This window comes from Blastomyces dermatitidis, assembly GCF_000003525.1.
Source record: "Blastomyces dermatitidis ER-3 genomic scaffold supercont1.2, whole genome shotgun sequence".
In the NCBI taxonomy this organism is placed as follows: Eukaryota; Fungi; Ascomycota; class Eurotiomycetes; order Onygenales; family Ajellomycetaceae; genus Blastomyces; species Blastomyces dermatitidis.
The window spans coordinates 5,694,655-5,707,093 of record NW_025544775.1 but is presented as its reverse complement, the minus strand read 5'-3'; the positions used below and the strand labels follow the sequence as shown (position 1 = coordinate 5,707,093).

Sequence of the window (12,439 nt, the reverse complement as noted above, 5' to 3'; positions counted from 1 at the left end):
CAAAAGCTGTGGGAGAAATATTCCATGTAAGATCAACTATTTAACGTTTGCCTACAATCTCAGAAAAAGGTGGTATATGTAGGCGTGTACCAAACATTTTTTCAGCCAGCTTTTCATTGATTGAGAGTGCTGAGAATATTAAATGATGAGTATACACTCATTGATAAAAACAATTGACAGAATGGCTTATCCCAACGCCAGAAGAAGCAAAAAGGAATCCTCGGAGCAAAAGCCTTGCTCTGTTTTGATAAAAACATCCAGCTGTCGGATGATTAGATCAAGAAAAAGTTATGCAGAGAGAAAAACAATCAGCACTTGATGGCAGCAGTGATCTGCTTGAAATCGATTTTTAAAACCAAGTGCTTTTGCTGAGTGTCAGGGGATCAAGATCAGGGGTCATCTGTCCTGCAATATATAATGGACAGGAAAAGTGGAGCAAACAGAGAATTGGTAGGATTTCTCAAGTGGATTATTATTGAACCTTTGGTGTTAGGCTAATCTACACCCAAGGTATTATGTAGTTTTATACAAGCTGTAAAACAGACATGCATCAACACATTTTCACAGAGAATGAATCAGCAGAAAAGCTACGCCTGGTCCTTTTAATCGATGTCAAAATAAGATTTGGGACCGGCGCTTGGCATTCTCGCTTAACAGTCCTATTTGGGCTAGCTCAGAAACCCTAAAATCTGTACCGGGCATTGATTGGCTTCTTCTGCGGGGATGAGAATCTAACGACCATGTTGAATCAGAGCACCGAAAAATTCGAGCGGTCCCTTAGGATTCGCTCGCAGTCTAGGGGTTTTTCTTTCCAATGTTTGAGACTTCATCTAGCAATCAAAGGCAAAGACTTACATTTCACTGCGTCCTCACTGCGGAATTTCTATACATAATAGCAGGCCAACACGACAACCCTCGTCTGTCGCTTCAATAAGGTAACCGCATCCTGGGCAAAGCGGACTAGAACCCCCGCGAATGAAGAACTCACTCACCCTTCGCGAGGTCCTCTTCCGGTTAGCCTTTCACCAAATTGTAGGCAAATCCAAACACAAAGATTAGGGATGAAATCCAGCAAACGCACGATGTCAAGTATTTACCAACTTGATCAAACTCTCACTTGACACATCTTGGCTTGTTGCTCTTCTTTGTTCATCAATGAAAAGATGAAACATATAAGCTATCACTCCTTGAAGGTCAATTCCTAGAATAATTACGAACTCCCGCTGCTGGACAACAAAGAAAGAACAAAGAATAAAAAAGAATAAAAGAAAACAAAAAAAAAGTACAAATTGCAAAGCACAGCCATATAGCATTAGAGAATAGCTGAGCAAGAGACACTCATCGGCTCTAGTCTGATCTAATCAGCTCGATTCCCTCTCTCCCCTACTTGTAGATCTTACGAATCTTCATAGTTTCGGTGCCTGGAAACGGGTCGAATTATATGTAACATTTGGGCCTTGCATGTGCTATTTTCATATCTTCAATTTACGATAATTTAGAGGTATCTATACTGACATAACATATCATCTTTTGACTTGCGCAGTGCATAAATGTAACAAATTTTTTGGACAAGCTTATCGAGAGCACCACATCCATTCAGAGCTTCATGATAATATGAAGGGATCGCTCATTGAGAAAGCAAGACAGAAGTCAGAGCACATTCAGCAAGCCTAATATAGTAAAACTAGACCAGAATCCCCTCCACATTATTAGCAGAACAAGAAAAAAAAAAGAAAAAAAGAAAAAAAGAAAAAAAGAAAAACAGAAGAAGAAGAAGAAAACACTCTAAATCCATCCTCAATTTTTATTGCCCGCCTCTTTCAAAATACCACTCGACACCACCACCAACCACAGATCCCTTCTTAACTTACAAAAACATGAAACTCTCACTCATCGCTCTCTTCCTCACTGAATCATCTGTCGTGAACGCATGTGATAACAAGGATGCGTATGACGACTGCGCCTGGCAATGTAGCATCCCCGGTGCCCCGAACTGTTACGATTGCTGCGATGAGGAATGCGTACCTTGCTTGAGAGACCGGTGAATGTGGTATGTAAAAACCAATAGTGAGGGTTAAACTCTGCTTTTTTTATTTTTTTATTTTTTTTGAATTTATGGGAGTGTGTGGGGTGTTGAGTGATGCGAAAATTGACAGTGTGGTGTATTGTAGATTATGGGCTACTGGTGTGTGAGAGATGAGAACTAGGGCGAGGGAAAGGAGGCGGCGGGTTGTCTGTCTGGCCTGATTACCCGCTGCGTTTGACAGACCATTGTGATCGGTATTGGGGATAAAGAGCTCTTCTTATGAAATAGGGAAAATGAGAGGGCTTTCAGACACTGCCAGCGTTATCAAGTAAAAATATCTATATATCTTGAAGATTTTTCCACATTGCAACCATCACGCAGGCTACAGCGTTTTGAATGGATGATCCGGAATATTTAATACATCAACGATTTAGTTTAGTAAATGCATTTCACAAAGGGCTGGAGATGCTTTCAGCAGAAGTAAATCTTCGGAGAATGACGATATGTTTAACAAACCTCTAAACCATAGAACAACCATTTGCGAAAGGGAAACGCTTTTTTTTTTCCAACGAAGCCGCATACTGTTCCTGCAAGTAAGGGTTTTGCTGCCCATAAATGATTATCTAGTATAACGTTAGACATGTGGCGGGTGCTAATAAATCCATCCCGATGCCGTTACTCTCTCTTCAGCACCTCAGGGCAGTCTTCCCGAGAAAACTCCTATGTCAGATTCATGTCCGGCTAATCTAGAGTTATCTTTCCGCTGGGCACGTTTGCGCAACTCCACTAGTAATAGGATATCATCAGCGGGCTTCCAATGTATTTCGGAAGTGAGGCAATATATAATATATACACATAGATCTATGGGAATGGCGAAGTTTAGCTGCCTATACTCGTGTAGATGCTAGCTTAAAATATCATGCCTTCAGCGTTCATAGATGTCTCATCCCATGGTAAGGAACGGGCGAGTCATAGGTAACTCTTCTGATAGCGGGTTCACCATCTCGATCCAGGTATGTAGTCCAGGATAGTCCAGGATAGATCGAGGGATAGAACATCCCAAGGCGGCTCTCAAGCTCAAAAACAGTACCGTATTACATGCCGTTACGCCAATACCACCGCCACTAGTGCAGAGAAATGGCCGTACAGGACGGCAACGATACACGCCTTTCGCCACGCTCTCATTGGCTCATTGGCCCAACAGCGCCCGCCCGACACCGCCCTGAGTCAAAAACTTTTTTTCGCTGTTCTTTTTCTCCCCTCCCGGATTCACCGTCTTTTTTGCTTCCTTTCTACACCATCACGACGCTCGACACATTGCACCACCCACACAGCCAGTTCTCTCAATGCCTTCTTCCACACTCATCTGAGTACCCAGTACCCACTACACATAGTATATTTAAGTGCTTGACGAGCACAACAGCGCTTATGCGTGTAATTCCTTCAATCTTTACTTCTCAGGTATGTCTGCCTCCCAGAGTCGGGGAAAATGGCTCCCCAACCAGCATCATTTCTCATGACTGTGATCTCTGACTGACTTTTGTGATTTAGGACTACATATCTGGTATGCCCAAAATGCTTGAACTCTACCATCCCATCCCATCCCATTGACGCCTAAACTAACTCAAATCCCCGTTCCAGATCACCTCTGGAAAGCTTCGGTAAATTGAGTCAAACATCGCGCCAGTTGAGTTATAAAACTGTAGAGACAAAAAGAAAAAATCAACAATTATGTTTGCACGAATTATCAAATCAGTCCCAGCGGGGGCTCATGCTACCGCTGCTCTGAGGACTCCGGCCTTTAATGCTCGATTCATGGCTACTGTCAGCCGAACCGATCCTCTCCAGACCGCTCCCCCACCTAAGAAAGTCACCCCATCGGCTCATGACAGGGCGACATTCACGATCAGAGATGGTCCGGTATTCCACGGGAAGTCGTTTGGTGCCAAGGCAAACATCTCCGGTGAAGCTGTCTTCACCACTTCCCTCGTAGGATACCCGGAGTCCTTGAGTGACCCTTCTTATCGTGGCCAGATTTTGGTCTTCACCCAGCCTTTAATTGGCAACTACGGCGTGCCGTCTGCTGAAAGGGACGAGAATGGCCTTCTTAAATACTTTGAATCTCCCAGCCTCCAGGCTGTTGGCGTTGTCGTTGCCGATGTTGCCGAGCGCTACAGCCACTGGACCGCTGTTGAGAGTCTCGGTGAATGGTGCACTAGGGAAGGTGTACCCGCCATTTCTGGAGTTGACACTCGTGAAATTGTCACCTATCTTCGTGAGCAGGGTTCCTCCCTGGCCCGAATCACAATTGGCGAGGAATACGATGCTGATCAGGACGAGGCCTTCGTTGACCCGGAGCAAATTAACTTGGTGCAAAAGGTTAGCACCAAGGGCCCCTTCCATGTTAGCCCTGGCAATAGCACCGCACACGTCGCCGTCATCGACTGCGGCGTTAAGGAGAATATCCTGAGAAGTCTTGTCAACCGGGGAGCCAGCATCACTGTCTTCCCTCACAACTATCCTATCCACAAAGTTGCGCACCACTTCGACGGTGTGTTCGTCTCCAACGGACCCGGCGACCCAACCCACTGCCAGGATACTGTCTACAACCTCCGCAAATTGATGGAGACGTCCCAAGTGCCAGTAATGGGTATTTGCCTTGGCCATCAGCTCATTGCCCTGGCCGCTGGTGCTCGAACAATCAAGCTGAAGTACGGCAACCGTGCCCACAACATCCCTGCTCTGGATTTGACCACGGGCCGCTGTCATATTACCAGCCAGAATCACGGATATGCCGTTGATGCTTCTACGCTCCCAAGCGACTGGAAGCCCTACTTCATCAACCTCAACGACTCTAGCAACGAAGGTTAGTAACATCCATATATTTTCTCTGCACCTAAACTTTTTACGTCGTATTTATTAACTTGGTTGTCTTTAGGCCTGATCCACAAGACCCGACCTATCTTCAGCACCCAATTCCACCCGGAGGCAAAAGGAGGCCCGCTCGATTCCTCTTATCTTTTTGATATCTACCTGGAGAGCGTGCATAAGTACAAGGCCACACAGGCGGTGTTCCAACCTCATAGGGACAGCCGCCCAAGCCCTCTACTTGCTGATCTTTTGGGCAAGGAACGGGTTGGCGTGCAGGCTACTATTGGCGTTGAAAGTCAGCCCGTCGCAGCTGGTGTTGCCTCTGCCCCTGCTGCTGCTGCCGCCGCCGCTTGATTGATGACTTTTGCTTCCTTTTTTTTTTAATGCTCTGGGTGCTTTGGCGTTTTCCACTCTTTGTCCTCTTTTCCAAGTTTTCTGTTTATGCCATTTCATTTTTACCGTTATCGCGCCGTTTTGGGCACGTGGACTATTGTTCAATTCTTATGATATTTTTTCCCCTTATTTAGTTCTCTAAAGTAATCAAATTACATTCTTCCGCCTAATATTACCTCTATCGTGTCTCCTCGCATCCAATCAAGAAATCCGCTTTTCCCACTGATTACATAATCACCACAGGTTCTCGCTTGGACAGCCACTAAACCCTTAGCGCAAAACCAGCTGAGTCAGCCACGCACACTACAAAGCAACTCCAACGCTCTCTCTCCTTCTTCCTCTTAGCAACCATCCCCCTCATCGTCAAAGAAGTGTAAGTTATCAATTCCCTTCCTTGCTCTGTTGTATATTCATCTCTCCTATACGGAAATGGATATATTACTTGACCCCCGCATTGCCACTGCACACTGCGGCCAATTGACGTGGAACACAAGAACATGCATGACCTACTTGATGTTGATATCAATTGAATGCAATTGCTAACCACACCCACAACGACAACAGTCAAAACTCTGCGAAGATGAGAGCTAAGTGGAGAAAGAAGCGCGTTCGACGGCTGAAGCGTAAGCGCAGAAAGGTCCGGGCTAGAAGGTTCGTTCACGCACATTTGATTCTTCAAAATAATCAAATATTATTTCCCAAATGGATTTGATCTCCGGTATAGCTAACTCCCATTACAGCAAGTAAACAACTCGACCACTCCGTCTCAGCTTTTTCTCCGTCCATGCATTAAGTCATGCTCCCCTCCGAGCTGAAATGAAACCGCACACCGATTGAATTCCCTCCCCCCAAACAAAAGCAAAAAGAACATGAAACTCGAACGAATACGATCATCTTAAACGAACACACCACGATTGCCCTATCTCTTTTCCTTTCGCCTAGTCATAAAAGCAGTAGCTCAGATGCCTTTTCCATTTTTCAGCATCCCAACCCGTTCTGAGCTCCGCCTTTTTTTATTTATCTTACTTCTTAACGAAGAGTTACGACAAGGAAAGAAATTTGACGACATGAATTTCTTGTTTTTTGATTGGCTTTTTTTCATTTAAAACGTTCGGTTGCGGGAAATGGGGGTTGGGGAAGGAGGAAGAGGCGCTAAATGGAAAACTCACATATGTCTTTTGTCGCCTTTGATTCCTTCAAATCGAAGGGTCTGATTTTTGTGTGGATGGGAGGGAGCTGGTCAATTCCCCCCCCCTTTCCTGATATGTTTTAATTTCCACTTTTCTTCTCTTCGCTTGCGATTTGTTCTCGTCTTAAACAGGGGGAGTGCAGATCAAGGTGAAGGAAGAAAGGGGAAACATCAACATTGTAGGAATTACGGAGCTGTTGGGGTTTACTTAAAATAATACAAGGCTAATTTTTTTTTTCTTCTCGTCTATTGATCATCTTTGTTTCTGAATTTCTTAATGGCAGTTTCTTTGCCTTGCTTGTTCGTGCCTCATTTTCTAACTCTGGGACGAGTGCGCGGGGTGTGGCCCTTCATAAGTGTGGCCTTAGCTCTCATCCTGTGACTATAAATCCATTTGTCGAAAAATTCAAGTAATATTATTTTTTCCAATCGTAGGATTACGGGTAAATAGTCCATTCCATCAATGGATTTATTTGTTGGTTGATTGCCGTGGTGTTGATCAGCGTTTAGTGCAAAATCTTCGCCGGGAAATATTTTAGCGGTGGAGATTTTATATATTTTATATAATTTTTCTCTCTCCGCCGCCCCAACACCCGGACAGCAGCACCAGAACGCCGCAAACTAACCGCCACCAAGCCGCCTCCAAAAAGAGCCAATTTCTTTATTAAAGACGTTTTTTAATCCTACCTTCGAGCATTTGAAGAAATTGTAAAGCCCACACACATAGCAAAACCGACCATGGGCATCCACCACAAAGCGGAGAAGAAGCGAAAACGAGCTTCTGAAAAGCCCGACCGACCCAGCAAGAAACCTGCTCTTGCGGCGCCTGTTGTCCCCGCGGTCAAGGTTCAGTTTGTGCAGAATACGAATGGGGCGGTGCCTGTTATAGGTATTCATCTTCTTTATTTTTTGTTTTATTTCTTGTTTACAAGCTCTCGCAGCTTCTTGGGGGAGTAGGACAAGTCCCGTTGCTTAGAAGGACGCTTGAAAGGATTCATACCGTGCTCTTGTTCCTACGCATATGCATTCCCCTTCGCAAAGACATAAAGTAGCAGCAAAGTGAGAAAGGAAAAACAAATGGCTAACAAACAAAAATGATATATAGCCTCTACACCGGGTATCAGCAGCATCCCCAGCTCCATCCCCCTAACCGCATATTCAAGGCCGCGCCAAAACCGACAAAAGCACAAGACAACTACAAACACAACCCTGTCAACTTCCGAAATCCTCTTGCAATCATCCGCACACCCAAGGATAGACTTCCTTGGCAAAGAGGGCGAGAATGAGCTGGATACTCTCTGGAACCACTATGTGGCAGTCTATGACCCGGACGCGGGCAAGCTGGAGCTCGTGGAGGCTAGAAAGATGACGGTGCGCGGGTGTGTGAGGCGCGTGGCTAGGAAGGCTATTAATGATGGGGAGAGTGATGGGGATGTTGTTACGGTATATATCTCCCCTTATACATATATGCATATATGTATTGTTACGATGGCTTCGTTCCCGCAAGGGAAGGAAAAAAAGAAAAGAAAAAGAAAAAGAAAACCCTATCCACTAACTAACTCCCCTAAAACCGCAGAAATCAAACTGGGCCCAACGCACCGCCCTCACCGAAGCCTTCGGCACCAAACAGTCCCGCAAAGCCATCCAATCCATCGCAGAGAACGCCCTCCTCTCCAACGCCCCCGCCGGCTCCGGCCCCACCCCCGCAGAATCCGCCCTCCTCTCCTCAATCCCCAAGGAACATACTTCTACCTCCGTCTCCGGCTCCCCACAAAAGTCCGCCCAGTCCGAAATCCAAGCCGCAAAACCCCTCCCGCAACCAAACCTCTCCGCCACGCACCCGTCGCAGGTCTACGCGATCGACACCTTGGTGCCCAACGGCCTCTCGACCCTGCGCACCATGCCCGTCCACGAGTGGCAGGCCGCCATTGGCGCGGGGGAGCCTGTGCTTTCCTCCTCGCGCTTCGTGGCGCATCGGGTCAACCACGTCGTGCGGTCGGGCGATGTGACGCAGCTGCAATTGCTGCGCTACATCATGATCCTGATCGAGCTGTCGCGGTCGCTGAAGCCGAGTCGCGGGGCCGGGTCGGCAGCGGTAGCGGCGGGGAGCAAGAAACTGCCGCCCCGCGAGGATCTGCGGCGCATACTTTCTTCCTCCTCCTCTTCCTCCTCCTCCGCCGCCGCCACCGCCGCCGCCGTGACAAACAAACAAACCCACCTCCCAGACTCCTTCCTCGACGCGCTCCGCCGCAAATTCGTCCCCCAACGCACCTTCCTCTCCAAAACAGACATCACCTTCCTCCACACAACCATCTGCGCGCTCTCCTTGCACATCCCGCCCGAAGCAGGGTTTGCGCCCAACGAACTGGCCACGGACCCGGCGGATCTGCGCGATGACCTGAGCCTCGAGTACCAGACCATCCAGCAGTATTTTAGGGAGCTGGGGTGCAAGGTGGAGAAGCCGAGGGAGAGCGAGTTTGCGAAGTGGGGGGTTAGGAGTAAGGTTGAGGCGGGGGCGAGGCGGATTGCGAGGTTGAGGGTTCCGGTGGAGTTTCCGAAGGTTAGTAGGGGGGGGAGGAGGTGAGGTTTTGGTGGGAAGGGCTTTTTTCTTTATTTTTTTGTTTTTTTTAGGGGGGGAGAAAGGGGAGGGAGGGGACTTTGTTCTGTATTCATTCAGAACTTCTTGTGGTTTGAATGGATAGTTAGTCGGGCTGCGTATTCTGTGATGCCTGTTTTTCTTTTATCTTTTCTTTTCTTTTCTTTTCTTTTTAATTTTCCTCTCCTTGCATTTGGAGGGGGATACGTATAATCTCCTTACCATCTCTTAACTCGTTCTAGATCTCAATAAAAAGAATATACAAATAACTAAAATTTCTACATCCATCCATCAAAAGAGAGCCACAAATATGAGAGTGTGAAGTACAGTAAAAGCAGATTTGAATCGAAAGAGATAATTCCATTAAGGGGGATGATGGGATAGATAGATAGCCCACCCTGGCATGGTTGTAGCCGACCAGCTACATATAACCTAAAAGGAAATTTAAAAATGTCATGTGCGCATTAAGAGGAGGGTAAAAAATAAAACTCCAACCTCATCTAAGCATACGCATATACCGGGCAAACGAGTCCCAGCATAGCCCCAAGGGGTGACAGTTTTGAATACCCGTAAAAGAATATAACCAAAAAAATGAAGTCAATGAATATCCATTCCGTGCCACAAGACCAAAATATGGCGGTCGTATGAATAGGCATAGCCAAGATAGTCAATATAGCCAATAGGTACATGTACGTACACACACAAAATAGATTCTATGTGCAAAAACGAGAGTTCGAAATATATATCCTCGACCTTTCGATTCATCAAAGTCACAAAATAGCCACCACCAACAACCATTGGGGGGTGGGGAAAACGTTGTATTTAAGGTAAGGACTGAAGGATAGGCCGGGAGAAAGGCCTTTGAGCCAGGACTGCAAAAGGAAAGATAAGATAAGATGCTACCAGCAAGAGGGGAGGTGACATGCTTTTGGGAAGTAGGGAAAGAAAATAAAACGGAAAGCTCTCGATTTCCTCCATTACTTGCTTACGCAGCAACGCCGACAGGTGTGGCAGCAGCAGATCCAGTATTATTCACATGAACATGCGCCTTCAAATCAGCCTGCTGCATCTCCAGCATCATCTGCTCCCTATGCAACGCCTCAGCTCTAAACTCGCGCTCAAGCGCCTGTTCCACGTCCTCGCCTGCACTAAGCCCGAGCTGCGCGTCACTCCAGAGCGGGCGATTCTCCGCACTGTCTTCAACTCCAACGCCCAAGAAGCCGCCAGCCGCTTTCCAATCACTCGTCTTGCGGATGCCAAGGCGTTCCCAGACGCACCGCAGGGCTTGGACGAGCTCGTCACGGTATGGTTTGATGTGGCCTGGGGTCGGCGTGACGCGCAGCCGCTCCTCGCCCCTGGGGACGGTGGGGTAGTTGATGGCCTGGACGTAGATACCGTGGTCTCTGAGGAGCATGTCGGACGCTTGTCTTGCGACCTCTGCGTCTCCGACGAGGATGGGAACGATGTGCGATGGGTTCGGGATGACGGGGATATCGTTTGCTGTCAATTCGGCTTTGACCGCGCGGGTGTGGAGTTGTTGGAGGGTACGGTCGCGGCCGTATGAGGACTGGTATTTGATGGCGGTCGTAGCGCCGGCCATGGTGGCGGGTGGGAGAGATGTTGTGAAGATGAACCCTGGGGCAAGGGACCGGATGGTGTCGACGAAGGAGGCGGAGCCGGCGATGTAACCACCAACGCAGCCGTAGGCTTTTCCGAGTGTGCCGGTTATAATGTCAATTCGGTCCATAATCGTTCCTCTAGTACTCATAGGATTGCTCGTATCCAGAGATGCGTAAGTGTCAAAATCGAGATGCTCGGCAACGCCGGCACCGTGTGGTCCGTACATGCCGACAGCATGGACTTCATCGAGAAAAGTGATAGCGCCATATTTATCCGCCAGGTCACAGATTTTTTCAATCGGAGCTACAGATCCACACATACTATAGACCGACTCAAAGGCGATGATCTTGGGGATAGACAGGGGCAAAGAGGCCAGTTTCTGCTCCAGATCTTGTAAGTCGTTGTGCTTGAAGACCATCTTCTTCGCACCGGAGTGGCGTATTCCCTGAATCATCGATGCATGATTCAAACTGTCTGACAATATCACGCAGTCAGGAAGTTTACTTCCCAGCGTGGCCAAAGTGGCATCGTTGGCAACAAAGCAGGAACTAAACACCAGCGCAGCATCTTTGCCATGTAGCTTGGCAAGAGCCTCCTCCAGCCCAACAGCATGTTGATTGTGGCCTGAAATATTACGAGTACCTCCAGCACCAGCCCCGTAGTTATCGAGGGTTTCGTGCATAGTTCGAAGAACCTTCGGATTCCGTCCCATGCCGAGGTAGTCGTTGGCGCACCACACGGTCACCTGTTCGTGCGCATCGGACATGTGCGCACGCGGGAAATTTTGGGCAAGCCGATTGATATTATTGAAATAGCGATAGGACTTATCCTTATGCTTCTTTTCAAGCTCGTTATTATAGAACCCCTCATAGTCAAATTTGCTGATCGAGGGGGCCTCCGGCTTGGGGCCTGGGAAAACAGTCATTGTTTCTGCCATAGCAGGCTTCCCGGCTTGAACCTCGGAAAGTGGCGGATGAACTAATTTCAGAGTCATCAGTAACCGGGAAGAAAAGTGACAAAAAATAAAATAAAAATAAAGTAAAAATAAAAAATAGATGGGATAGATACGGGTAAACTTCAAGCAAACACAGAAAAACTCACCATTCTCATGCTTCCTAACAGCAGCACCCTGCCCAATCGCCGCCTCCTTACTCGCAGAGGTATGGAACCTCCTCTTGCCAGCACCAGGGGCACGCATTCCCTTGACGCCCTTCGCGCCGCCCCCAGAGACACCACCGGCAAAGGTGCTGAATGCCCTGGGAGTAGCCATGCGAGCACTCTGGACGGCAAGCGCCTTGCTCATGATGGGGCATCGGCGGGCAATGACCTGCAGGTTGGAAATGGTGCCTCCCCTGGGACTGGGGCCGGCATTGGGTTGCCTGGCTGGGGTCGAGAGGGCACGGAGGGCAGCGGGGGAAGTCCGCTGCAGGAAAGGGCAGAGCGAGCGTGACTGGTTCAGCAGCGCCTCCATGGTTTCGTTTGTGGTCCCTTGGTATATGTCGTTTTTGATCAGTTGGCTCTTGAATTTCTTGGGGTGGAGGTACGAGGCAGGATATCAATTGTGCTTGATTGCGCCCGGATGACTGATACCGCCCTTGCTTCGTTCTCCTGGCGGGTGGTGGTTGGTGGTTTGGGGATCGTGAAGAATAAGAAGAATGCGGAGAGTCTGACAGTCTGAACAATTTGGGATGGGAATTCTGCACAGATTAATAAGACGCTGCTGATTGGCTCGGATGCCGCCAAT

The 12,439-nt window shown here is 47.9% G+C and overlaps 3 protein-coding genes across 3 annotated transcripts; 2 read left to right on the top strand and 1 right to left on the bottom strand.

Moving 5' to 3' along the window:
* Positions 1-3,001: 3,001 nt before the first annotated feature.
* Positions 3,002-5,460, top strand: BDCG_02039 (carbamoyl-phosphate synthase arginine-specific small chain). Its single transcript, XM_045417591.1, has 4 exons — positions 3,002-3,487; positions 3,578-3,590; positions 3,668-4,892; positions 4,965-5,460. Exons 3-4 carry the CDS (start codon positions 3,758-3,760, stop codon positions 5,249-5,251), a joined length of 1,422 nt encoding a protein of 473 aa, XP_045274360.1. The 5' UTR covers positions 3,002-3,487; positions 3,578-3,590; positions 3,668-3,757; the 3' UTR covers positions 5,252-5,460.
* Positions 5,461-5,566: 106 nt separating this feature from the next.
* On the top strand, positions 5,567-9,315 carry BDCG_02038 (DNA-directed RNA polymerase I subunit RPA49). The gene is made up of 5 exons (XM_045417590.1): positions 5,567-5,663; positions 5,855-5,941; positions 6,031-7,368; positions 7,585-7,922; positions 8,056-9,315. The coding sequence occupies exons 3-5, from the start codon at positions 7,218-7,220 to the stop codon at positions 9,061-9,063; spliced, it is 1,497 nt and encodes a 498-aa protein (XP_045274359.1). The 5' UTR covers positions 5,567-5,663; positions 5,855-5,941; positions 6,031-7,217; the 3' UTR covers positions 9,064-9,315.
* On the bottom strand, positions 7,366-12,416 carry BDCG_02037 (5-aminolevulinate synthase, mitochondrial). The gene is made up of 2 exons (XM_045417589.1): positions 11,797-12,416; positions 7,366-11,673 (listed from the first exon to the last, which is right to left on the bottom strand). The coding sequence occupies exons 1-2, from the start codon at positions 12,164-12,166 to the stop codon at positions 10,061-10,063; spliced, it is 1,983 nt and encodes a 660-aa protein (XP_045274358.1). The 5' UTR covers positions 12,167-12,416; the 3' UTR covers positions 7,366-10,060.
* Positions 12,417-12,439: the final 23 nt, after the last annotated feature.

Bases quoted from the DNA above. Each gene is read 5' to 3' on its own strand.
- BDCG_02039 (XM_045417591.1), top strand. From the start codon at position 3,758: ATGTTTGCACGAATTATCAAATCAGTCCCAGCGGGGGCTCATGCTACC. The intron at 4,893-4,964 runs GTTAGTAACATC...GGTTGTCTTTAG, and splicing joins CAACGACTCTAGCAACGAAG to GCCTGATCCACAAGACCCGA.
- BDCG_02038 (XM_045417590.1), top strand. From the start codon at position 7,218: ATGGGCATCCACCACAAAGCGGAGAAGAAGCGAAAACGAGCTTCTGAA. The intron at 7,369-7,584 runs GTATTCATCTTC...AATGATATATAG, and splicing joins TGGGGCGGTGCCTGTTATAG to CCTCTACACCGGGTATCAGC. The intron at 7,923-8,055 runs GTATATATCTCC...CTAAAACCGCAG, and splicing joins GTGATGGGGATGTTGTTACG to AAATCAAACTGGGCCCAACG.
- BDCG_02037 (XM_045417589.1), bottom strand. From the start codon at position 12,166: ATGGAGGCGCTGCTGAACCAGTCACGCTCGCTCTGCCCTTTCCTGCAG. The intron at 11,674-11,796 runs GTGAGTTTTTCT...CTCTGAAATTAG, and splicing joins TGTTAGGAAGCATGAGAATG to TTCATCCGCCACTTTCCGAG.